General features: G+C 42.1%; 2 protein-coding genes across 11 annotated transcripts in view; one reads left to right on the top strand and one right to left on the bottom strand.

Annotated features, from left to right (window-relative positions):
- The first annotated feature begins 811 nt into the window (after positions 1–811).
- Positions 812–22,886, top strand: part of S1PR3 (sphingosine-1-phosphate receptor 3) — a 35,861-nt gene continuing 13,786 nt past the window's right edge. The window contains exons 1-3 of one of the 8 annotated variants that reach the window (XR_005815290.1): positions 1,581–2,128; positions 15,692–15,743; positions 16,156–17,725. Coding sequence is in view for 5 of the 8 variants with exons in the window: in XM_040541173.1 (XP_040397107.1) it covers positions 7,786–8,928 (1,143 nt within the window). In the remaining 3 variants the exon portion in view is untranslated. Of the gene's footprint in view, positions 2,431–2,553; positions 2,844–7,490; positions 7,515–7,604; positions 10,906–15,691; positions 17,726–22,886 lie in introns of those variants that run through there. The other 7 variants (XR_005815289.1, XM_040541173.1, XR_005815291.1 and 4 more) reach the window with 7 other exon arrangements.
- SHC3 (SHC adaptor protein 3) overlaps positions 17,729–22,886 on the bottom strand; it is a 63,951-nt gene continuing 58,793 nt past the window's right edge. For all 3 annotated transcript variants that reach the window (XM_040541170.1, XM_040541172.1, XM_040541171.1), the window contains 2 exons: positions 22,480–22,775; positions 17,729–19,434 (listed from right to left, as the gene is read on the bottom strand). In XM_040541170.1, the coding sequence (XP_040397104.1) occupies positions 19,306–19,434; positions 22,480–22,775 (425 nt within the window). In that variant the 3' untranslated portion in view covers positions 17,729–19,305. The remainder of the gene's footprint in view (positions 19,435–22,479; positions 22,776–22,886) is intronic.

A 22,886-nucleotide genomic window follows, 5' to 3' on the forward strand; every position in this document is an offset into this window, starting at 1 on the left:
TTTCCAGGTCAGAACAGACTCCATCATTGGGCAACTCAGCTGCTAACCTCCTGTTGCTACGAAAATTGATCATTGTTCCTTGTCATTGCTTTCTATTCCTTACCTGATTAATAACAATTTTACCCCACAAAAATGCTATTTCTTTTAAGAGTGCTTCAACACAGTTGAGAGCTTCTTGGAAAATTGAGCACAGTATGCATGTCCTTCGGGCTGCTACAGGATGTTCGGAAGTTAACCGGGGGGTTGTGCTGAGCTACCCCAGGGCTCTTGTTGGGCTGCTTTGGCCTGAAATACCATCCCAGGAAAGTCCCTGCCAGCCTCTGCACAGGGACTTTCTACCAGACATTGCTCCTGGGTGGCTTCTCTATCTTGCTCTGCGCTGTCCTGTGCCTGCCTTCCCAGTGGCAACAGCAGCCTCTGCAGCAGCCACAGGGTCTGAGAGGCAGCTGCAAGAAACCGCTGCTTGCTGATCAGATGGACACTGTTCCAGCACTGGAATGAGAGGGGAGCTGGGGTGTCAGATCCTCCTGCTCACTGGCGTGACCACATTGCTCGAGGTGCTTTGTAGCAGAAGAAGGGCCTTGGATACCAAACGTGACCTTCAGAGTTCTCAGAGATAACATCTGGTCTGCACCATCACTACAGCACTTCCCATGCACACACACTCTGCTGCAGCGAAGAGCAATTTCCTTGCACTGTGGTGGGGTCCTGCTATTCACCGCTATTACCAGCTTGTGGCATGCCCACGGAGGAAGCCAAATAAAAATCCACTGCAGGCAACAGGGCACAGTGTGGCACCTCCTGGCACCGTTGCCCAAAAGATCTTTCTGGTGGTGGATTCTTGAGACCTTACCTACTCTACTCAGATCAGCAAGGCTTTTTCCTCTGGCTCCTCTCTCAAAGTAGCAAAAAGGCACTGAAGGAGAAACAAGGAAACAGGGAAAAGGAGGAGGAATAATAGTAGACCACAGAGCAAGGGCAGGGGCTGCTTACTGAAACATCTGCGCTGCAAGAAGTGGGCCTTGGGAGCATTGTGGTAAGTGGCTGCCATGAGGACTACAGAGCTTCCTGGGGTGGTTTGTGGGGAAATAGTTGGACAACGCTTTTCTGTGGAACAGGAGAGCCCCAATTCACAGGCCTTGAGCCCCCTTTGCTGTAAAAAAAGAAGTTTGTACTTTTACACAGTGCAGAAGGTGTCCACTGCTTTTCCATAGCACAGAGCTGCCGTCACACAGCACACATGATGGGGAGACCAGGAGATTAGGGCAGTGCCACCCCGCTTCACCACATAGGACTACCCATAGCTAAGTGGGGCCATATATACTGTGCCAACAGCTTCAGAGCAATTTTACCAGTCTTGTGCTCTCTGCAGCCCTTATTTTCCTATCAAGGTCCTAAACCAGAAGTGTGTTGTGTGTTGTTTTTTTTGTGTGTGTGGTTTTTTTTTTTCGTCATCTTCAGTCGGATAAAAAGAGGTGACAGAAAACCACCTTGTGTTCTGTTACATTAGCTTTGTTTAAAGTTCTGGCTTTTAAAATCCTAGTTCTGCTTTTTTTTTTTTTTTTTTTTTTCCAGGTCTTTTCTTCCCTATGGAGTAGCAGCACAGGAGACCTGACAGCCGAGCCCGTGGCATGAGTCCCAGCATGACGATGCTGAGCTCCAGACAGGAGGCTCCCAAGAAAAACACTGCAGCAAGACAAGGCAACCCTACACGCCTGCCCACACTTAGCAGCGCTGCCGTGGCGCTCCTGCTTGCCAGCTCGCTCTATCTGCTTCTGACAGAAAGTTTTCACTCTCCGACAGAAGGTTTTGCTGTACCCACGGGTATCTCGCAAGTTTGTCTGAATTAGAAGGCTCTAGGATCCCGGATTCAACTTCTCTGGAGAAGCGTGGATCCTGCTCCTGAAGCAGTCTGCGTGCCTATCGCTACCCTCGAGTTGCTTCTGCTCGGTGACGCTGCCAAGATGTACCTCGCTGAGGACCTCCTGTAAGTGGCAGCTCAGGGCAGAACCACCACCGTTTTCGCTTGGAATTTCAGAATACTTCACTCACCCGGTGTCACCCCTGTCCGGCTGAGGACCGCACAGAATATTAGGCACAATGAAACTCCAGGGCAGAGGCAGGAAAGGTAAACCGCACTCTCATTAGCACGTTAATAGCTCGAACTGCGTAAGGACTACCCAGATTTTCCTCCCCCTCTCCCCCCACCGCCATTTTTACGGCCCCAACAAGCGCTCCCCGCGGGCTCCGCCGCCTCGCCCTTTAACCCGGGCTGCTCGCATCGCCGGCTGCGTCCCGGCCAGACGTGCCCTCGGACGGCACGGCACGGCTCGGCACAGCTCAGCACGGCCCGGCACGGGGTTAGGGGGCCGGGGGAGGCGACGGCGAGCCGTGAGCACCGAGCCGGGGCCCGGGGCCGGCGGGACGGAGGTGAGAGGGGGCGGAGAGAGCTCGGAGGTGAGGAGGGGGCAGGACGGACGGGGGGATGCCGCGGTGGGCCAGGGCCGGCTCCGGGAGCGGCTCCGGGACCACCCCGTCCCGTCCCATCGCACCCAGCCCCGCCCGGGCCGGCCCAGCCCCGGCGCCGCGCAGCCGGCGAGGTCGGGGTCCGCGGAGCGCCGGAGGAGGGAGCGGGGCCGGGGCAGGTACCCGGCTCCCCCCCACCCCAGCAGGTCGCCCCTGTCGCCGTGTCGCGATGGCGGCGCCCTCCTGCGCGGCCACCTGGCGCCGCGGCGCTGCCCCGGGCTCGCCGGGGGCCGGGAAAAGTTTGGGAGGCGGCGGCGGCGGCGAGCGCAGGAGGCGGTGCGGGGCCGCGGGGCTGAGCTGCGGCCCAGCCGGAGATGGTGAGTTGCAGGGGGTCCTCCCGACGGGGGTGCGCGGTCGGGGGCGCCGGGTTTGGGGCGGGGGGCGAGGGAAGCCTGCCTTCATCCCACGCGCGGCAGTGCGGGATCGGGACGGGTGGGTGGGTGGATGGGTGCACGCGTGCTGCCGGGGACTGCGAAGCGCAAACCGGTGTCTGAAACACGGACGCCAAAAAAAATAACCGCTCATTAAAGGCTTTTCCGAGGCCGAAAGCTGCCAGCAAGTTCACTTCAAAAAAAAAATAATTTTTTTTTTGAAAGTTTATTTGAGTTGTCGAGGACATTGTTCTGCAGCAGATGTTTGTTGTCTAAACTCCGTTTACATCCAGCACGGCATAATTTCGTGGTGGAAATGTGTATTGTAATGTGCTGTGGTTCTCAAAAGCCTTTTCTCTTCTAAAATTTAGCACTGCCAGGGTGTGCCAGACAAATTGCACGTATTTACTTTTCATCTGGAAAGGCTTTAAAAATAAAATATACAGAAGTTTGGCAGTGGGTATGCATTCTTGTCTTTCCCTTTGCCTTTCTTTAAATTGTCATTTGTGGCCAAAGCATATGGCCGTGTGTGAAAGAGAAGGGAGAACAGGAATGTGTGTGCTGGTGTTGGTGGTGGGGGGTGGTCCAGCCCCTTTGGCCAAGGCTTTTTGTGGATGTCTGGAAGGTAGGAAAATACGGACTCCAGCTGAGCTGCAGTGGGTGTACTGAACATATTGCTTTGTATGTTCTTGTGAAGACAAATGTAGGAAGCCGTGAGTTAAGTCTTGTTTTCACTTCTGTTGACTTCGGGCTATCGTGAAAATTAAGAGCAGTTTGGCACACTGTTTTGAAGACACAAATTTATTATTTTTCCTGCTCTGAAGTACCCAGTGACTCCTGAGATGGTAAAAGCCCTCAGCCCCTTGTTGTACTCTTACTGGAGTGCCTGTTAGGAGCTGAGGGCAGAAATACTGAGGGAATAGCTGCTGACAGGCTTGGCATCCACATTACCGCCAGCTTCCCATTGCCTCCTGGCACCTGTGTGGAGCTGGTGAGAGGTATGGCACTGCATCCCTGCCTGTGCTGCTGTGTGCTGGGGCTGGGAAGGGTGGTGGAGGTGCCCCTTTGCCATTGGGCAGGGCAAGGCGTCTGCACAGCACTGCCCTTCCCACAGCGCATGCAGCACAGGAACCATAAGTACCCTGTCATACCCCAGGGACATGAGCCGTGGTGGAGAGACCCTGCTCCAACCTGGAAGGGTGCTTGATCCTGTTAGGACCCTGGAGCTCTGCAGAAGACCACACAAACAGCTATGGAAACCACAAAGCATAGCAGTGGGCAGGGAGATTTCCCAGGATGGGCACATCATGGGCTCACCCGACTGCTCCCTCCATCCACGGAGCAGGGAGGACAAAGGTCAGCCAAGCAGCTGAGGAAGGCAACTGAGTTGTCCTCCACAAGACTCTGACTCTCAGTGTTGTAACACTTCCTTTATTTGAGCAGTTTGTTGAACACTGCTCTGGCCATCACATCCGCACGAAAGCATAGACGGGTTGCCCCTGCTCTGCCAATAAGTTTGCATTTCTAGTGGTACCTGGTGGTGCAGCAATAGGGACTCTGTTTCCTTTAGAGGGAATAAAATGAATTTCTGGCAGTATTGAGCGCTCAGGATATTGAGGTACCTAACCAGGGGAATGCCCAACACGCACAGACAAGCTCTTCAGGTCCTCTTTTTAGTATTTCAAGCTAAGGACCATACTTTGCAACTAGTAACTAGTCTTCTGTGTATGTGTCTGGGACAAAGACTTTTTGAGGAGTAATTTGTAGGGCTGTCATGAAGCAGTGGTTCAGATATCCTGGATCTGACTGCTGCTATCTTGTTACTATAATATACAACCAGCCGTATTCTTGCTAACTGTTAGAAAATGAATGTTCTTTTTGAGTTACTGGCTACAAAGGAGGAGAAAAAAATGAAAGCATTTTTTAAAAAGTAGCATGGCTGAAAGATATTACCTTGAAATGATGCTGCCAGAAGGAAGTAATTTACTACATTATTATTTATATTAACTTTCAAGTGGCTGGTGAATGAGATTCATTCCCTGAGAGTCCTGGCAAATACTGTTACAGCCTCCAGTGCCTTGCTGCTGGGCTGTCAGAAGCAGATTTACTTTTGTGATACTAAATTTGCTGTAATAATTTTAAGGGAAGGAGTAATTATGAACAATGGAAGAGACCCAGTGTGATTTCTGCTGGCTAAGTACACTGTCTATGCCTTCAGCCAGGGGAACTGGTACAGCGCCATAGCCTTTAGTAGAGTCATGACAGTTTACATCCATGGAGATATGGCTGATACAGTCCTATGTCTTGCATATCATTTTCCCCACAGAAATAAACATATTTGTCCTTTGGTAGAGGAGTATGAAAACTCTACATGGAAGAGGCTTACAGAAGCACGTATTTTGTTGCATGTGGTGCTGAATATGATGCTCTCAGGCATTCTGATGAGTATTGCTAGTTAAGCTATTGTTAACAAATGCTTTTCTAATAAAATATAGTTGTTTATTGTACAGTGGAAAGCACTTGCAATTCATATGAACACAGTGGCATCTTGTTATAATCCAATACAATGAAAGACTGTGATAATTTCTGTGACAGCAGTGTGTAGATTTTAACTGACTTACAATTAGATTGAACCTTAGCTGAGGTGAAGTTCTTCTGTTGAAGAGCTTCACTGTTACTGCGCTTCAGAAAAAGAGTCAACAACTTGAGGGCCAATTTCTGCTCCTTGGAAATGAATGAGGGGGTTGCCATCATCTTCAGAGAGTAGAAGACCTACAACACTAAGTGACAACTGTGTTTCTTGGATGATGTATCTCTGTCTCCCTATGGGTCTCATCACCAAAGCAGTTTGGACCTAAAAAATAGAATGGGCAAATAATAGTAGTAAATTACCCTCTCAGAAAATCATTTTAAAGCATCCTGAATGTATTAATGAATTCAAGTCATCTCACCATAGGCTTTTTTTCAGATAAATTCTCTTCTGACTGAGAGAATCCAGGAAAAGGAAGGGTGGGAGAAAAATGGTGTGGGTCATCCTTTAAATCCCTTTACATTCATCTGGGACCTGGTTTGCTCCTCCCCTCTTTCACAAGGCACTTGAAAAGGTATCTCCCACTCTTCAAGTGCCCCGGCCAGAGTGCTGGAATAAGAGCAGCTCACATGCTTTTGTGATCTTCAGAAACCTGCGTGTTTTCCAGTGGAAGTACAAACACTTCTGTGTTAAACCTAAGCCTGCTGACAGTGTGCTTGCTATGTTACACAGAATAGTAAATAAGAGATTCCTTGGGATGCACAGGCCACAGGTTGAAAACTATTGTTGTGCTGGTAGAGGCTGAAATCTCACTTTCTTCTCTTGATACCCTTCTTTTGAAAGCTTCTTTCACAAGTTTAGGAAGTGTTCATGACCTTTGTGTAAATAAGGAGTCAGGAGCTCTCTTCCCTAAACTAAGCTACTTCATTTGGGGGCAAAAGAAAGTGACCATCCTGCCCATCTAGCACAACTTTTTTTTTCATTTTTCCCAGAAAAAAAAAATGAAACCTTTACAAATTTGGTTCCAGTGGAACCAGTTCTCTTCTCATCCCCATCCTGGCTTGGTTACCAAGCTGAAAAATTGGCTCTCAGTTCAACCTTACTGCATACATTTGAGCCAAAAGCACTGATTCTCATTGGAGTATGCAGCCCCTAAACTGTAATGTTTCTGGTAAAGTAGTAAGTGCTTCTGGCATCTCCTGATATTTTTACAAAGCTGTGCAGATCTCTTCCAATACTTATGCTTGGCAATGGAAAAAAAAAAAAAAAAAAAAAAAAAAAAAAGACAGCTAGGAGAATCAATCTGCTGTGAAAAAGCAGCATAGCAAAGTCCATGGGAAAATGTTGCAGTTAATCTAAGTCATGATTTAAAGAAAAACAGAAGTAAATTGAAAAGGATGATCTCTCATTGTATAATACTTTAAAAAAAAAGTTAAATGGATGTCTTTTATACATATTTAAAATAGAAGAAAAGTGAACCAGAATGAAACATGATATTTAGAAAGATATGATTTACTTTTTTTTTTTTACTTTTTTTTTTCCAAGTAGTAGTAAAAAGCCAACTAATTTGAATTGGAAATAGGATTGGTTTTGTGATGACTGGCTTTCAGAGCACCTCTTTAATTGTTAATAGAATAATTTTGTATCATTAAGGGTGGGAAGCTATCTTAGGCATTGGCAGTGTGCACATTTGTGTCAGTGCTGACTTTCTCAGGCTCTTTAATACTGAAGGTTTGCTTGGGGAACAGGATCAAGCTCAGAAAGCAGTGACTTTGCTGTGCTACTGCTCAGGCAGTGAAAGTTGGGTGGTGTTTTGGTAGTGCCACATACACTTAGGTCTTTTTGGGAAGGAGTGAGCCAATTGCTGTGAATATGTGCTTGCCGGGAGCTTTTGCTAATCCTTTTTGACACTACTTCATATTTTTCATATGGAAATTTTGTAGGAGGAAACACTTATTAGCAATTCTCCACATTGGCATCATACTTCCACAGCAAGAGCTATGGCTTACCCACCACTGCCTTGGTAAACGCACAGCAATGCTAGACTTCGGCACCTCATCGTGGTCAACATCCCTCTTGGCTCCAGGGTTTGTGTTACAGCTTGAGCATCCACACAGGCTGTGGGTGACATGCAATGACAGTGAAACTTATGTTGCATTTGTTGTTTTTATTTTCAGGGCCTGGTTTCTGAGCCATTCTCCCAAATTAACATGCAAGACTCACTGGAGCTGGGGATACCCGCTGCCCGCCCAGAGGAGTACTTGGAGGAACGTGGCTTGATCTCCCTCTTGTGGAAAATTATTGGAACTAAATTCTTGTGATACTGAAGAAGGAATATCCCACATCAGCTCATAAACGATGTCAGCAGTTACTGTGCCCCCTGCTGATGTTGTTGGCCCTCACACAAGTGAAGGGATGGACTCTCTGATCGTACTGCATTATAATTACACAGGAAAGCTCATTCTAAGGGAAAAGGCAACTGATAAAATAGACCTGACCACTATTGCATTTCTGATCCTATGTAGTTTCATAGTCCTGGAAAACTTGATGGTGTTGATTGCCATATGGAAAAACAATAAGTTTCACAACCGCATGTACTTTTTCATTGGCAATCTAGCTCTCTGTGATCTTTTAGCTGGGATTGTTTACAAAGTAAACATTCTTATGTCTGGGAAGAAAACTCTGAGCTTGTCCTCAACAATCTGGTTCATTAGGGAAGGCAGTATGTTTGTTGCACTGGGAGCCTCCACCTTCAGCTTACTAGCAATAGCTATTGAGCGGCATTTGACTATGATTAAGATGAGGCCTTATGATGCAAATAAGAAATATAGAGTGTTCCTTCTCATTGGAACATGCTGGCTTATTTCAATTTCCTTGGGTGCCTTACCCATCCTTGGCTGGAACTGTATAAACAACTTGCCAGATTGTTCAACCATTTTGCCTCTTTACTCCAAGAAGTATGTTGTGTTCTGCATTAGTATCTTCATAGCCATTCTGGTGGCCATTGTTATCCTTTATGCACGCATCTACATCCTGGTAAAGTCCAGCAGCCGAAATGTCACTAACCACAATAACTCGGAGCGGTCCATGGCACTCCTTAGGACTGTTGTGATCGTTGTTAGTGTCTTCATTGCCTGCTGGTCTCCATTGTTCATTTTGTTCCTCATTGATGTAGCCTGCAGAGTCAAGGAGTGCTCTGTCTTGTACAAAGCCAACTGGTTTATTGCTCTGGCGGTCATCAATTCTGCAATGAACCCCATCATCTATACTTTGGCCAGTAAGGAAATGCGTCGGGCTTTCTTTCGCCTTGTTTGTGGTTGCCTGGTGAAATCCAGGGTAGCCAGATCTTTGCCTATTCAGCCCACGCCAGATCACAGTCGAAGTAAATCCAGCAGCAGCAATACCCAGAAGCCAAAGGAAGATTTCCCTCAGATGAGCATTCCCTCGTGTGTCATTGAGAAGCGTGAATCTTCATTTCACAACGGAAACTTCTGTAAGTAAGGGACTCTTCAAGTCAAGGACCTTTCTGTGGCTTAGAATTAAACTACAAGTGTAGTTTAAGTATTCATGCACTTAAATCATAGGGGAAAACACTAACCACTTATTTAACTCTGAGGACTTAATTATCAACAATCATTTGCTTTGTGTGTTCTTTCAGTAACACACCTGATTCAGAAAAGCTTTCTGTGCTACCCAACAGCCAGTACAGAGTCCATGTACATCTATTGACATTGTGCACCATGATGGCATTGCATGATAAGGTTGCATTTGGCACCACCTGATCCTGCAAGACATCAAGAAAACCTGTTAACATTCACTAAATATTCATCTAATAAATGTAACTTCAGCATTCACTAAACGCTGCTGATAATCAGAAAATGAGCCTGATTATTGCCAACTAGGAGAAAAGCTCATTACATATATTGGGGATTATAGTTCTGTATATGTATCTTGCTGTTATGTTAATGGCCTTACTTGTATGTGGTATAAATAGCTGTATATTTGTACAATTCCATATTAAAAAGTCAATGTTTGGTTAGAGTTTACAATATTTTAAACATTGTATTGTAGTATAGAGTGTAAGGTGACAAATTATTCAAAAAGACAGATGTGTTTTGAAGGGGATTTTTAAAATACATGAAGTAGTAGCTTTAAACTGACAGGAACTTTAACATGCCATATCAATGCAGTACATTTGTTTTTTCCACTGTTAGTCAAACTTTTCATGTTTAGTGAAAGACAACATGATAGTTGTCACTGTGACATTTCACAACTTTTAAAAAAACAGTAGTAAATAACCATTAAATGAGGTTATATATGTTTTCTATTTAAAGTAGTTAAAATGTGACCCATCAATACATATATCAAGGGTATGTACTATTTCAATGCATATATTTTTACTTACTATTTTCAATGTATTTAAAAATGTATGTCAAACCTATGTAAACCTGTGTACATTGTGAATGCACTACCTAAGCTGAGATTCTTCAGTTCTGAAGCAGAGACGTATCATTTCAGAAAGCAATGAACCACAACCTGGTCCTTGTGGAGTTCCTCTTTTCCCTCCAGGCACTACCACAGCATGGGATTGTGTTATAGCTTCTCCCTGGGAAGAAGCCCAGCCAGTAGGACAAGATCCTTTTTTTCTGGCAATGGGACCTTACACTTTTACCGTCTCTGAGCACTTTTGCAGATACAAGAGGGAAGATGCGGTACAGCAGGGTCATGCTGAAGGGCATATCTCCATTTATACCTGACCCTGCCTTGAATATGGAATAATCTATTCAGTTTGCATGATCTTTCAACTTTTCTGGAGCCCCAGAATCATTATTTTGAGGGGCTGTTCCACAGAAACCTGTACAAAAAAAGGTTTGTGGTTTATCACTGACTTACCAGCCTCAGTACAGGATGCTGTTCAGCATCAGGGGGGTTCCCTAAGACCTAGAGTAATTAAGACTTCATAAACATCTGGTTGCAAGTCTCCATGGAAGTGGCCTATGGTACTTCCATCAGTACTAGTACTTTATAGCTGGAGGCTTCAGTGTAAGTTTTCCCTTCACTGGAAGGGAAATTCTCAGATTAGTTCTCAATGTAAACATCTAGCTTTCTTGGGCTCCTTTGAAGATTCCTGCTTAATGCCTCCAAACCACACTTTGCCTTAATCATAATCAGAAGAAGTTGACGCTTTTTAATTAACAACTTGTAGGAGCTCATACTTGGTTTTACTCCTGTCTTAATCATTTAAACAGCAGCATAAAGACTCTTTCAAAGTACGTACAGTGTGTAAGTGGTGTAATGTGTGTAGCAAAAGCCTTTAAAATGTAGAGATTTGCATTGTGATTATCTTCTTACAAGCTAGCAGTCTACTTGTAAATGTTTTATGCTGTTAGAAAACAGCAAGAACAAAGAAGAATATAAAATGAATTTGAATGAACTGTGAAAGAGAGTAGAAAATGGACAACTTCTACCAAAAATGTTGAAAAGAAGTGCATATAGAAAAAGAACAAACTAAACTAAGCTAAGCATGAACAGGAGCATGAACTGCAGGTACAGGCTAGGTCAGCAGCTCTGTAGCTTTGTTAGAAATAGAACTGACAACATTGCGTTGTTGTGGCTTAGGTTTTTAGATGTTACAGTGCTATTTGTCTGTATTTTCAATCTTGAAGTCTCCCTTGAAGTTCTGATTTTGAAAACTGCCTGCTAAAATGTTTGTGTGCTTCCAAACGTTAGCTCATGAGGTGATGGCACATGGCAGCATTCCTTGCTATTTGTAGAGGAGATAGGCCTTAGCAGGACAACTGTTTGAGAAAACTTTGTGGCTGACCCCACACCAACCCTCACATTGTGTTGTGATATGTGATTCTCCGTATTTAGGTGAAAAGTAAAAAATATTTGTAGTGGCCAAAGTCTAGAAACGTGCCTGTAAAAGTGAATTTTAACATCTGGATGCTAGCCTTAGCTATTTGTTAGAGTTGATGCAAGGTGCAACCAACTGTTTGAGGCCATGTGATTGTGTGTCAATAAAAAAAAAAAAAATCACTCCACTTTGATATCTGTCTCTTATTTTTTGATCTGGATGTTGTTTTTGTTGTTTTATTTATTTTGTTTTGTTGTTGTTGTTTGGTCTTTTTTTTTTTTTTTTGCTATACTTTAAGCAGATTCCTAATACTCATGGGTTCACATTAAACACTGATAATATATCTAAAGAGATTTTTTTCCAGTGGGTACATCCCACTTGGATGTGTTAGGTAAAACACAGGTTTGGGAAGGTTTCAGAGAAAAATTTTAGAGTAGGATAAATTGAGGGCTTCACAGTTCTGGACCATAACCAACCAGGAAGATTTCCTGTCCTTGAAAATGTAAAAAGATAGAGGATAAGCTTCTTTTCCCCTAAAATTTTAGAAAATTCCTTAAAATGCTGCCCAGAGTCCAAGCTTTTTATTATCTAGGCTGATTTGAGCATGCTAGAAATCCGAATCAGATCTCCCCTTCATAAAGGATTCTACATGGAGCAAAAACCATAAAGCAGAGTCTCATTTCATTCATATTATTTCATGAATTAGAATATTTATTTTGGTTCCATATTACAAAAGAAATGCAAGTCCAACCACCAAAGGAGAATAAAAGTTTTCACGAGGAGCTTTCACCAGAGTCTTTTATTGCTGGCAGTCTTACAGAGCATTTTCAACTCATTAGGTACCATAAACATTTAGAAAACGTATATTTAAATCCCAGACCTTTGAACTGAAGTTGTCATGTAGCTGTCATCTTTCAAGGAGCGTAAAAAGGGTTTGGCCTTCCATAGAAAACATAGATTTAAATTCTAGGTGTTGTGCTTGAAAGCACTATTTGTGAAAGCAGTGTCGGCTGTGGCTGTGCCGCCCCTGGAGCTAGAGGAAGGCTCTGCCTCTTCTCCTGGGAGCAGACTCGGACCCTGGGCTTGCCCACTCAAAGGGCTCACCGTGCTGGCTGCAGCACACAGCGGTTCTGTAGAAAAGGCACATTTTACAATAAGCGACTGTAGTTAGGGTGTAGCATTGCCTTAAGCATTCGTTATTTCCAACTGCTTTAGTGAGGAAATGGAAAGAACACCTGGGCGTAAAGCGCCGGTTGCCAAAAAGCTAGCAGCCTGAGGGCAGCCAATCTGCCCCTGCCCAGCTCAGCTTTGCTGGCATCAACCCGGCTTAATGCCATTTAACCCAGCATTTCCAACAATATAATTAGATAGATCGGCCCCTTAGCCATGCTGGGAGCTGTGGACCCAGTGGCCACTTTGGGCCTGAAGGCAGTCCCTTCTCATGGCAAAACTCATGGGGCAAGCACGACAGCAGTGATCGGGGGTTTCAGCTTGGCCACTACTGAGGCACGAGGCTAGCTGCAGCCCTTAGTGAGCTACGGGCACCGTGAAGAGGCGTGCTGGCACCCCTGAAGCCTTCAGAGCTGCATTTGTTCTCTCCAAGAGCGATGTAACTTCCCAAGGCATCCCCGGGCTCAGCTTTTCTCCAAGTGGGTAAGAGGGAAGGACCTTTACAAGGTGCCACTCTGGTGTTGCAGGAAGGGGATTTGGGTACTGTCAGCCCAGCTAAGCTTTCTTCAGAGGAAAAGTTTTTCTCTGCTCCACAGCACACAAAATAGCTGCTCTTGCATGGGCCTTTTCCTTACTGTCACTCTTCATGGAAAGACCATGGAACTGGCTACCATCACCTACTTAGTATGCCAAGCCGGAAAGCTACCTTTTCAAATGAGCACATCATCTGGCCCAAATGTGTGGGCCTGTATGATTAATTATGTGTATCTTGAAAATGTTATTTGGCAAAATGGAAAAATGGAAGTCAAAGGTGCCTCTGTCAAAGTAAATAGAGCTGGTCTGCTGTATAGTCAGTGTAACCAAGGTCAACGCCCTCACGTGTTACCTCATCCTCTGACATTTTTGGTCTCTGTTTCTACTGAGGGGAGTAGTTCATTGGCTTAATAATATTCAATATCCAAGTAAACCCTGCAGATTTTTTTTTTTCTGCTACAAAACAGGTGTGCCTTCAGTTAAAAACAGTAAACAAACAAACAAACAAATAAATAGGGAACCTGGGCATAGGAGAACAGACTCAGGCCCACTTTAGATACATTTAGAGTTGATAGCAGTGCTCATTATTTTATTACTTTGGTTAATCACATACAAACTGAATAATCAGAAAACAGCTGCATGACACATATTCCAAATTCTGTTGCTCAAGGACTTTCTCAGAGACAAAATTTGCCTCTATAACCAGAATATCACAATCAGCAGACAAGCTTGAGATTCACAAAAGTTTGGGGGAATATAAATGATCACAATATTTCCACATACATTATTTTTCCTGCAATTCTCAATTAAAAATATTTCTAAAAGTAATAAATATTAATAAATATCAAATGTACAGTCAGACTCCCTTTTACAGTAAAATAGCCACTTTTTTGTTTTGTTGTTGCTGTCCACACAACGCGAAGAAAAACATTTAACTCAAAAGAAGAAACCTGGCTTCCTTTGAGATTTAACTCTGCAGGACTTTACTTAGAAGCAGTTATCACACCAGTCCAGCCACAAAGGACACAAATATATATCTCCTACCAATTATAATCTTTACATCCTTCACTTATGAAAAATTTCATCTTTTCTGAATGAACATTTGTCTGGGTGTTTTTGGTAGTTTTGCCTCACTGAAGAAAAAGGAGGCCTGCTAAAGGAAGCTGTCTTTATCCTTTATGTTATTTGACCTTCATGATAACTACATGAACTGTAATTGCGCATCTTAATCTCAAAATTTGAGGCTACCTTCATTAGCTGAGTCATCCTTCCTGGCTCCCTCAAAGTGGGGTAGCAGAATGAGTCACCTAGCTTTTGTTTCCTTTTTCTTTTGGTTTCCACAGCTTGTTCTGGTGTCAAACAAGGTTTAAACACCCTTTACTTAGCATTTCCTTTATACAATGCTTTTGCTAAAAATATGTAGCTCTGTAGCTCTATCCCCCTTACTTAGACAAAAAAAAAAAAAAAAAAAAAAGTGCTGCCTGTTCTCAGTGGAAGCCATATATGATGCTCATGTTGGTGGATGCAGATGAACAAAAAGAGATGAACCTTAGGCATTGTACAAGTATTTTGCAATTCTCTTCCTCAAGATTCTGCTTAACCCTATCAGCCAATTAGCATGTTTTTAATTTGGCGGCAGCTTTCTATTCTCATTAGTGGCTCATATGCCTATTGGCTCATGTTTCCAGGCCTCACACTTCTTAACCCTGGGGTTTTCTCTCCCAAGGCAGCTTTTCACCTTTTGGCGTTTCCAAGTCTCTATTTAACTGCAGGCAAGTTTTATGTGTTACTTCTCCACAGGCCTGCACATGTTCCAGCTGCACCCAATGCTGGTGTGAGCAAGGTGAGACACTGAGTGAGTGGGTAGAATAAGTGACTGAGCACAGAGCTTTGAGTAAGACTTCCTCCATATCTTGACAGCTTTGAGCCAGTATAGGTTTGTGGAGAGTGCAATCATAGTTTTGCAGAAAAAAAGGCTGTGCAAATCAACATATTTTTGACAGTAACTACAATAAAACAATTTAGATTTTATACAGACATATTTTGAAAATGTCTGGAAGACAAAAAGAGAAATGTATGTATTACATCAGCTCAGACTTAATGCAAACATGGTTTACAATAAAAATTCTTGGATCTACCATTTCATATAGTTTTCAAATGCAGCATTTACTACTTACAAACTTCTAAATATGCATAAATTCTATTATGAATACTGTATCTGGGACTTGATGTGTCAGCAACAATTGCACTGTGGTATAAATTTTATAAATTCTCCTCCTCTTACTGCACAACATGATACTTGGGGACAAAGATAGTAAGGAACATGAACAGTTTATTATGTGAAGGAGAAGAAGGATGTCAGGATATCAAAAATTTGGTGTTGGTAAGTGACATTTACTAGGCCATTTAGAAACTTTTTCTTTACATGACAGTGCACATTTTGCAATAAAATCCCAGTCCCAGGCCTATGTCCTTTGTCCTTTGCTTTTTGTTGAAAAAGTACAGTACAACAGAGAGGTATCTGATATAACTAGCATCAGCTCCCATTGGGAATCCTGTAGGATTTGAAGTGAAGGGAAGCTTCAGTTTAACCTTCTACCCTCACCTCATGTGCAAAGCCCTGGGCAGAGAGGCCATGGATATTGCATCTCCTCCTGCACCTAGGCATAGCCAACTTGAACATCCTTCTCTTTTGTTCTCCAGGAAGGGAGCCTGGAAGTCCTCACAGTGTGCAAATGCCCATTGAAACCAGAAGGTAATTCTGTTTTCAACTTGCATTTTCTACCTTTGGAGTTTCATTGCTTGTGAAGCATCTGAAACAACTAAAACTTTGGGAACATGACTATACCTCAGCTCTCAAATCTATCGCTTCCAGCTTCAGCATTATGAAATTGTTATTATCCTAACAATTAATATAGAACTTTAATAAAATCAATCAGAAGCGTTTGTTTCACTTCTAACAGTCTTGTTTAAAAGAATCTAATGAATTTTCATTAGTCATAGTTCATATAGTTGCAATACAACTGGAATCAAAACTGATAACCAGATTTACTGGTAATAGTTTCAATTCTGACTTCTCAGCTATTCCCTGGGAAAATATCAAAGGATAACTGAATATTGTATAATCTCAGTGATTTCTATTGAGTGTAGTAAATTTGTTCTTTCAGTTAAATCCCAGCTCTTGGAGTCATGGTACCGAATGATCACCATATTTTTACTACCAGTAGGTGTATAGCCCTTGAGACTGCATAAAAGAGAAGAAAACCAAAAGGTGAGGGGACTCAAAACCAAAGTCAAACATTAAAAAAAAAAATCAAATTATTATGCTGTCAACTGCACAGTTTTCAGCCAATCACACAGCATTGGTCCCATAGCTTTATGCCTCTTAAATTGCTAGCATTGTTGGCTCCTCACAGAAATGAGGAGAAATTACTTTCTAACAGGTTCAGTTCTCTCTTGCTGAGCTCAATGTAAAATGTCTCTTTCAATCTAACGACAACAGTTTTGGACCTGCTAACCAAATGGCTGTACAGTTTTTATACCATTCTTATATGGTGGAAAGCCAAATCTATGAGACTGACAATTACAAAAAGCAGTGGCAGGATCTGCCAAAGGAGCATTAATTTGCTTGCTCTTGCATATGCTTGCTCTTCCTTCCTGGTTGGTTCAAGATCATTTGGTTTCAGTGACTTAGAAAAGGCTCTGGACCTTCATGGCTGGCCAGACAGGATCTCCCAGGCCATTATGACAGTGAGGTATTGTTGCAGCCCAAATGTTGAAGCCCAAACCACCACCAAGGACCAAAGTACATATGATCTAGCTACCTGTAACCTTTGCATCATCAGTGGATAAGTTTGGCAAATGGGATGTGCTGGAAGAGAAGCTTAAAACAGCCACATTTTCTTGAAGGCAGAGTTTGTGAAATGTAGTTTGGGGAACTGAATATTTCTGGCAAGCTTTTTCAAGTCTCCTTACCATCAGCTTTAATTTCCAAATCATGCAGCTATTTGGCTGCTAAAGTATTAAAGCTACAGCTAGGGTAATGGTTAAAAAAGAAAAAAAAAAAAAGGAAAAAAAAATAAAAAAAAGAATCTGCTTATTTCAGTGGATGTTTTGTGCCTTCATTCATACCCCTGTATCTTGCCATATTTTCCCGGCATGCACTGGCAGGATACTTAGGAATCCAAAACAGAGATAGGCAGCAGGTGGGATTTCTGAAGGCATCTGAAGAAGTTAGGCACCTGACCACAATCATATTTGAAGTAAAAAAGAGGCCTTTTGTTACAGTTAGTTATATCATACTAAAAACTTTCCAGGACATGTCCATAGGAAGGTGGGAGACCGGAATGACAAGTGTTACATATGATGAAAAAGGAGGCAACTGAGATACTTCAGTGGGCAATATGGTAAGAACAGATACTCTTAAATAAAATCAGTCTGATTGATACTGCTTTGGGGTATATGATCTCTTCACTTCCCTTGCAAATTTCAACTTGGTAAAAGGAAAATCCAGATTTTAAGAATTAAATATTTTACGACTTTAAGTGTCATGCTAATTTGCAAGGCAGCATTTACTTTCTTTCCTTTGCTCTCAGCTCACATCCAGACCTAGAAACATCAGATAATAACTATCTCCAAAAAAATGAATCAGAAGCATTTGGTTCACTGAATGTCTTCTTTTGGTTTCAGAATGTTTTGATTACATAATCAAATGTATTTTTATTTCATGGGTCATTGGTCTTAATTTAAAAAATTCTTAGACTTAAAAAAATTCTTAAAAACAAATCTGACTACTCGAGGACAGGCAGGTGTTTAACCTAGACTTATCCTGCTAACTTTTGGCCACTGTAAATCAAGTCTGATGATTTGATTTGAGATGCTTCTGCTAGAGAAGACCTTTGAATGCTGAAGGCTAAATCCTAGCTCTGTCCCAAACTTTGCCATTATAGGAACTGTGTCTATTAAATTTGTCTCGATAATTTTACATAAATAAGAACTAAGGCTCATAAAACAGGAAAACAAATTAATATATTGCTTGCATTTGAACAGTACAGACCTTCATTAAAACAATTCCCAGTACCAAAAGACAAGGACACATCTGTCAGAAATGCATCTTTAGTGTATATGTATATTTTAAACTTCATATTTAGAGAAAAGCTGTATATTTGCAATACCTATCTCTTGCTGAAGGTCAAAGTCAAGTTATACTTTGGGAAGAGGCACCTAATAACTAGAAAAATGCAAATGACATCATTTGCAAAACTGATCACTGAGTCATAATAGTTTTCACTATCCATAAGACTAAAAGATTTTTCAGATATGTCTTTAACCAGCCACATATGTCTTGCATTAAACCTACTAATTACAAGTTACTGAAACTTGCCTAATCAGTATATAACATCTCACTGGAAACTGATAGTCAAGGACACCTAGATCTTCACCACAACCAGAGAACTATTTATAAATAACCTTACCATTCAAATTAACAAATTAAAGTTGCAGAATATTGTTGTATTATCATTAGAAAAATCAAATGCATACACCTTTTACACAGAGAGATCACACCAAATCATTGTTAAAGCAAGATACAAATGCTTTGGGTAATATCATATAGTAATTCAGACTTGACATCAGAAAGAAAGTGCTTTTGATATCTGTGACACTGAATAATGCTTTTAAAAAAAAATCCTTTTATGCTAAATTTCTGAGTTGGAATACACGTTGCTGAATTCAGTCTCCTTCCATGGTACTTAACCAACATGTTCCAACTGTAATCCCCATAATTGTGCTTCTTACATAAAATCATAAATAAGATGCCCAATATTTGTTTTCTCAAGAAATTGAGACTGCTGTATTCTATTTTTATCTGAACAATCACAATTGGCATTTTTCTTCTGTTAAAAACACATGGCACAGAAGATTAGTTCTATACCATCAACAGACTGACTTGAAAAATATAAATATATACTGTATTTATATATTATGTGTATATATATACACACTATCAATATTCACAATTGAGGATCAGAACAATTTTATTGAAATTACTTTTTAAGAAAACCTTCTGTTGTGACTTCAAGTCCACATGAAGCATTGAGAATTGTCAAGTAAACTGTGTGAAATAGGGCTTCTTAAACCTAAAGAAAATATACTGGTGAAATATATGGGAATATGGTGGGTGTTTTTTTGTTGTTGGTGGTTTTTTTTTGTGTCCTTTTTTTTTTCTTTTTTTTTTTTTTTTTTACATACATGTTTTCAGATCTGCAATTTCCACCAGTTATAACTTGCAAGTTACAAAAACTAAGAGTTATCTGGAGTCAGTGTTTCCTCTCAGCAGGCTGCTGCAAGCAGAGTTCACTCCCAGAAGAAACTATTGGCAAATTATTCTCAAGGTGATGATTGATGAGATGACTTATGCTGTCAAAGACACGGTCTTTTGTACGAACCTTCAAAAAAAGGATGCAAGAAGACAAGTTAAGGAGCAAAATATTTTTTCTCATAACTTTGCACCAAAATTCTCTAAAAATAAAATGGCACCATTAATTATGTCTTTGAGACAGATCCCTTTCCCATCAAAAGCAGTGGAAATCTGGCTGTTTAGTCTCTGTGTGTTTGTCTCTGACTCTCCTTAGTCTCTCCAAACAGATACTCAGCAAGATACCTATGAGCTAGTCTATTATTATTACTTTTGATGAATAGGCCTGCCTGAAAATTTCCATACAACATTTTGTTTCGCTGTAAGTTGGATTTTTAGACCAACTTTTCTTTTTCAGGGAATTACAGGTTCCTTTTAACTACTTTCACCTTTTTATTAAAAAGGGATAACCATCCAGGGATGCCAGAACCTCTCTGTGCATTTCAGCATCTTTGTGTTTTCCTCAGCAAAGCCCTTCTTCTTGAGATGCCAAAAAAAACTTCTCTGGTGCCCACTGGGAAATTCCCTTCCCCTGAAAGTGAACTATCCACCACTTGTGTTTGGCTTGAGTTTGCACAGTGCTGCATGGTACATGCTTGGGCCTTTGAAAGTGAAACAATTTAGGGTAGGGAATGTCATTTTTTTCTAGCCCATTTACCAGTACTCTGCACTGGAATCCTGCTAAGTGAATTATTACAGCTGTAATAAGAGAAAACTGACATTACAAGGTAAAACAGTCAAAGTTAGGGTAGGCCAAGACCTAATTCATATTACAAAACATCTTTAATTAACTTAATCTAATCTTTATTATCTTTAATTATATAACCTCATCTTCCCAGAACATTTCCTTCTAATGTTTAAAATAACTTAAGGCATACAGCTTCCACATGCAGAGCAAAGTTGTGATAATGCTTTTGTGTTGGGATAGTTCTACAATGTCTCAAGCAAAATTGTATGAACACTGCTCTAAAATGAAGCATGTCATCTATTCTCATTGAATGTTTCTAAAAAATCATAGAATAGAAAATAGATAATTACTTTCGTTAAAACTTTCAAAAAAACAGTCTATGCTGCAGTGGGCACCCTGCTTGAAATATTTCAGTCTTCACAATAAAGTTCTGGCAAAATTACAAGAACTTGGGACACAATGTCACAGGAAAAGCATGCAGCAAACGACACCGACGGCAAATTATGCTATCTGCTGAGTCTGCATTTAGCAGTGTTGCTGAAGAAAACCAGTTGGCTCTCATGCTTTCTCAAACATACTACTTTTAAACATCACTTTCTGTAATTATTAAAAGCTATATTTTTCAAAACTAAGATATCTTTAAAACATCAGGAACTTTCATTACCTATATTCAAACTAACACATTTTCAGCCCATTCAACTCAAGTGAGAGCTTTCTCACCCTCAGTAGTATGCACCATCATCACCACGGCTCAAGCTTCAATCCTAAACCCAGTAGAAAGCCTTCAGTACTCACCTTTACTCATCCCTTATCTAAACTAGAGATCTTTTGTGAGCTGGATCAGAGCAGAAGCGGCAGCACAGTTAAACTGTTCTGGAAACACACCTTAAGGAGTTGTAACATGCCACTTGATAATTGGGGTGTGAAATGACTTTCAAGCACTCTGTATGAACCAGTTTTTACAAATAATCGCAGAGGCCAGGCAGGAAAAACGCATGCCACTGGGGGACTGCTGAGGCTTGCCACATGCCAGCGTTTTATGAACGACTCTCCTCTCTGACAAGTCACAAACAAGGCTGCTGAGGAGCTGTGTCAGGACCCCACAAATCACACAAACAGCTCAGCTAACCTAAATACAGATATGAAAACGCTGTCATCACTGAGTGGTGCCTCCCGAGCCAGCTGAAGCTGATGCAGAGCAGCAGAAACACCTGGTGAGCCCTGCCGAAATGGTGCACAGGAACTTTCCCAGGCCTGGGTAAAACCCTGCCAGCGAGAGGAACAGCAGATATCACATCTACTTTTTGGCTTCCAGAGCTCCTGGTGAGACATGCCCGCACCTTGTAGCAGCTATTTCTGCATTTATTTTGAAGGGGGAATTATGACACAAAACAGCCGCCAAAATTTTAGAGAAGGAGGCCGCTCCCCGCACGGCCTGGCGTCCAGGCCAAACCCGGGACCTGGCACAGGGCGCAGAAAAAGTGTTAAAAACATTCTTTGACTGCCCTCGTGTGGCGAAGCTAAGTAAGTAGACCGACAAGTACTGTGGCCATTGCGGTGTTGTAGTCTGCAGGACCGCCGTAATGCTGCTGGTCTTCCTTCCGCAGGCTTCTCAGATGAAATAGATGCCAAAAAGCCACCTCCTTTCCAGGAGTTTCTCGTTTACTTTCCGGCTTTTAAAGCTGTCCTTTAGAGAGGAAGAGGGGTTGCTATCTGTCAGCTACCAGGGGACAAGAATAAAACGTGTGGCAATGCTCTTTCAGGTGAGGCTCAGCTTCCCCAGAAGCACAACAGACAGATGCAGAAACAGGAGTTTCTTTTCATTTGCTGTTCTGCTGCTGGGAAGCTTCATCAGCTAAAGGAGTGCCTGTGCAGCAAAGAGATGAAGCAATTTTATCCCGATGTGGCAAAGAGATGGCACAGTTTTACTCCAGTTGTCTCCTGGCCTTAAGAGGGGGAAAACATGATAGCCTTGGGGGGCCTGGTCTGTATCCTCACTGACAGAGATCATGTGGAAATTCCCAGCACAAACACTGGTTGAACATGCACAGCTGCCAGAAACTTCTCAGCTAGAAGACCAAAAAGGGTCTTAGCTACACTTTTGACTAAGTTAATAATGTGGTGGCCAAAGTTTGACATTGATAGGGAACCAAGTCCCTGAGGCCACCTGCAGATGTTATGCAGGAGGTCTTCTGCTATCCCTGAAATGTGCATGTATGCATGCAGTATGTCTTCTACTAGGCATCAGGAGAGAAATGGATATGATGACACCTTACATGAAGCTGTCATTCTGATCAGTTGTGGCTGAGCTGTAAACAAGTTTACACATATTCAGAGAAAATACAGGAAGTCAGAAAGCGCCTGTATTACTCTGTAATCAGCACTTACGGTTCCTTCTGGATCCACCAAAAGAAGATGCTTGGCTTGTCCATTTTGCATGCCTGTCAGCACATAGGAGCCTGGATTTGTGGTACTTTTTCTCACAAGGAAATCTCCACATTTCTTTAACAGCTGTTCTGCTTCTTTCCTGCTCATCTCTCCTTGATACCATGGCTCTGTACTTAGCTCTTGCATTGTAGTCCAGTCAGCAGCTCTGGATAAAAGAGGACTAGTACATTCAATGGAAGTGGATTTATTCAACACAGGCTCAGGAGTTTGGTTCTTGAGGGCATCTTCAAATGGTTCTGGTTATACAAGTAGGAACAAGTGCAAGATAATTCAGAGTTAAATCATGTTGCAAAAAGAAGTGATATTCCAGACATTTTTAACTGGATTTATTCTGTGTTATAGTCACT

The sequence above is a fragment of the Cygnus olor genome, chromosome Z (genome assembly GCF_009769625.2).
Source record: "Cygnus olor isolate bCygOlo1 chromosome Z, bCygOlo1.pri.v2, whole genome shotgun sequence".
Lineage (NCBI taxonomy): Eukaryota > Metazoa > Chordata > Aves > Anseriformes > Anatidae > Cygnus > Cygnus olor.